The 1,968-nt window shown below is 36.9% G+C and overlaps 1 protein-coding gene across 1 annotated transcript; it reads right to left on the bottom strand.

Moving 5' to 3' along the window:
- Window positions 1-361: 361 nt before the first annotated feature.
- LOC146748254 (uncharacterized) lies at window positions 362-1,762 on the bottom strand. The gene is made up of 5 exons (XM_085505099.1): window positions 1,562-1,762; window positions 1,345-1,497; window positions 936-1,097; window positions 703-792; window positions 362-487 (listed from the first exon to the last, which is right to left on the bottom strand). The coding sequence occupies exons 1-5, from the start codon at window positions 1,760-1,762 to the stop codon at window positions 362-364; spliced, it is 732 nt and encodes a 243-aa protein (XP_085361225.1).
- Between the last annotated feature and the right edge of the window lie 206 nt (window positions 1,763-1,968).

Below are 1,968 nucleotides of genomic sequence, written 5' to 3'. Positions count from 1 at the left end.
TAAACAGACTTTAAGAATTAATAACTATTACAAACATGCTTTATCCATAGGATAATACAATAAATTCTTACTTATGAAGTAAAACGATATGTTGTCAATAGGAAGTATACGTCAATTAGCATCAGTAAATGCTAACAACGGCGACTTAAATTTCCTAATAGAGGAGGTCTTCGTGGCATTGTTTGAACTATTCGGAGTTCATTGAACTCAATGTAAGATATGTTTAGAGATTTGTCTTATAAAAATACACAAAATAAAGCATTGTATCGTAACTATTATATATACTAGGTATTGCTTTTTGCGACGTAAATATTATGAAACCCTACTAATGTTCTCTTCCAGACTGTAAATGACGTCACGTTCAACAAGTTCCATCTTCCAGTCTAAAATGTTGAAAAGCTTCCTGCATCTTGGATCCTGATTGCCGCAAATCGTCAAGGACATCGCGGTAATAATCGACGTCCCGTTCCTCGGCAATCGAATTGTCCTGTAAGAACATAAAAAGAACTTATTATATTAATACTTTATTTATTTTCACTGGATCGATGCTACGAGAGGTTATTGTCTTCTCAGTTCTATAGAACGTTGGTCCGCCAAAAAAAGGAACATCGTGTTTTCCGTGCATCATACATTCTAAGTTATCATATGAATATGTAGTATACGGGTTAATCGAATGTTATAATTATAGTACATACTACTTACCCAGACACAGCGGCGTGTCGTGTCAAGGATATCCTCGATTGTGCATCCTGCATTTAAACCATAGGACTCACACTCTGTTAACGATGGTACCTGTAAAAATACCAAACAGTGAATCTCAAGAAAATAAGCAGAAATACTACACAGTTTTGTTCTAAGAAAATGCTCTATTTATGTAAATATTCTTATATTTATATATCTTATGTTTGTCTGGCCACCGCAATACTGGTACTTACGTATGAATCGACTACAGTCACTGTATTATTCACCAAGCTTTCCAGGTATAGAAACTGAGATCGCATGCTGTCTTCTCGGCCCGTCTCATCCTCGACGATTCTTGCTACCCAGGGTAGCATAGCTGCCTGTTCGCACTGATGTACCCAAATTTGGTCAACTTTCTAAAATGCGACGACAATATGAAATATTATATAAAGGCTGATGTTTCCCAAAAGGGAGAGAAGCACATACAGAAAAGTACAAAACTAACTCCTGTGCTGTAATATAGTTAACCAGGAATCCCCGAAATCCTATTTTTATAACATAAAATTTATGTTAAATTTGATATTCCGAACGGGGTTGCCATTTCCAAATACGGATAAATTGTTTTGCTTTTTTTCACTTATATAACTTATATAAACTACTCACATTCAATTGTTCATAACAAATGCGATTATCCTCATAGATAAGAAGACCAGATGGGGATGGCCATGGAGAAGAAGGTTCTCTCAGTTGTACCTGCAAGAAATAACAAGAGACGGTGACAATCAATATATCGTTATACATATCACACAAAAACACCTTTTTGTTAAAAAAGAAAACAACGCTATGTTTAGTTTAAAGAGATCGCTGCTAGTTTACTTACGTATTGCTCGATTAAGTCTGGTAAGACCATTGAGCACCAGTTATGGAGTTCGTCGTTGACGACGTTTGTGCAGAACGCCGTTTCCGCCGCGCATCTCGTGCTTCGTTCATTTCTGCTCAGCAGTCGCTCTAAGGTGACGGCGTCAGTTACCAACACAACGGCAGACAATGCAATGAGACTCAGGAGTAATTTGATGGACATTTTGGCTGTAGGGTTGTAGCTACAAGAAAAAATTACAATTGAACGTTATCAAATTGCGACGGTGTTGTAGTTCTCACCAGGTAATTCACTCGGAGTAGGAATTTGAAGTTGAGCACCAGTTATGGAGTTCGTAATTGAAGGAGTTTGTGCATAGCGCTAGTATTTATGGATTTGTTGATTCTTTTTTTAAACTCAAGAAATCCAGG

This window comes from Saccoglossus kowalevskii, chromosome 2 (genome assembly GCF_978046115.1).
Source record: "Saccoglossus kowalevskii chromosome 2, keSacKowa6.1, whole genome shotgun sequence".
In the NCBI taxonomy this organism is placed as follows: Eukaryota; Metazoa; Hemichordata; class Enteropneusta; family Harrimaniidae; genus Saccoglossus; species Saccoglossus kowalevskii.
Note: the sequence above shows the minus strand (reverse complement) of the source record. Positions and strands in the feature narration are given on the sequence as shown.

What these genes read in the sequence shown, in the direction of transcription:
- LOC146748254 (XM_085505099.1), bottom strand. Translation starts at nt 1,762, where the DNA reads ATGTCCATCAAATTACTCCTGAGTCTCATTGCATTGTCTGCCGTTGTG. An exon ending in CAGACTTAATCGAGCAATAC is followed by an intron (nt 1,498 to 1,561) that starts GTAAGTAAACTA and finishes TTTAACAAAAAG; the next exon opens with GTGTTTTTGTGTGATATGTA. An exon ending in CGACACGCCGCTGTGTCTGG is followed by an intron (nt 488 to 702) that starts GTAAGTAGTATG and finishes ATGTTCTTACAG; the next exon opens with GACAATTCGATTGCCGAGGA.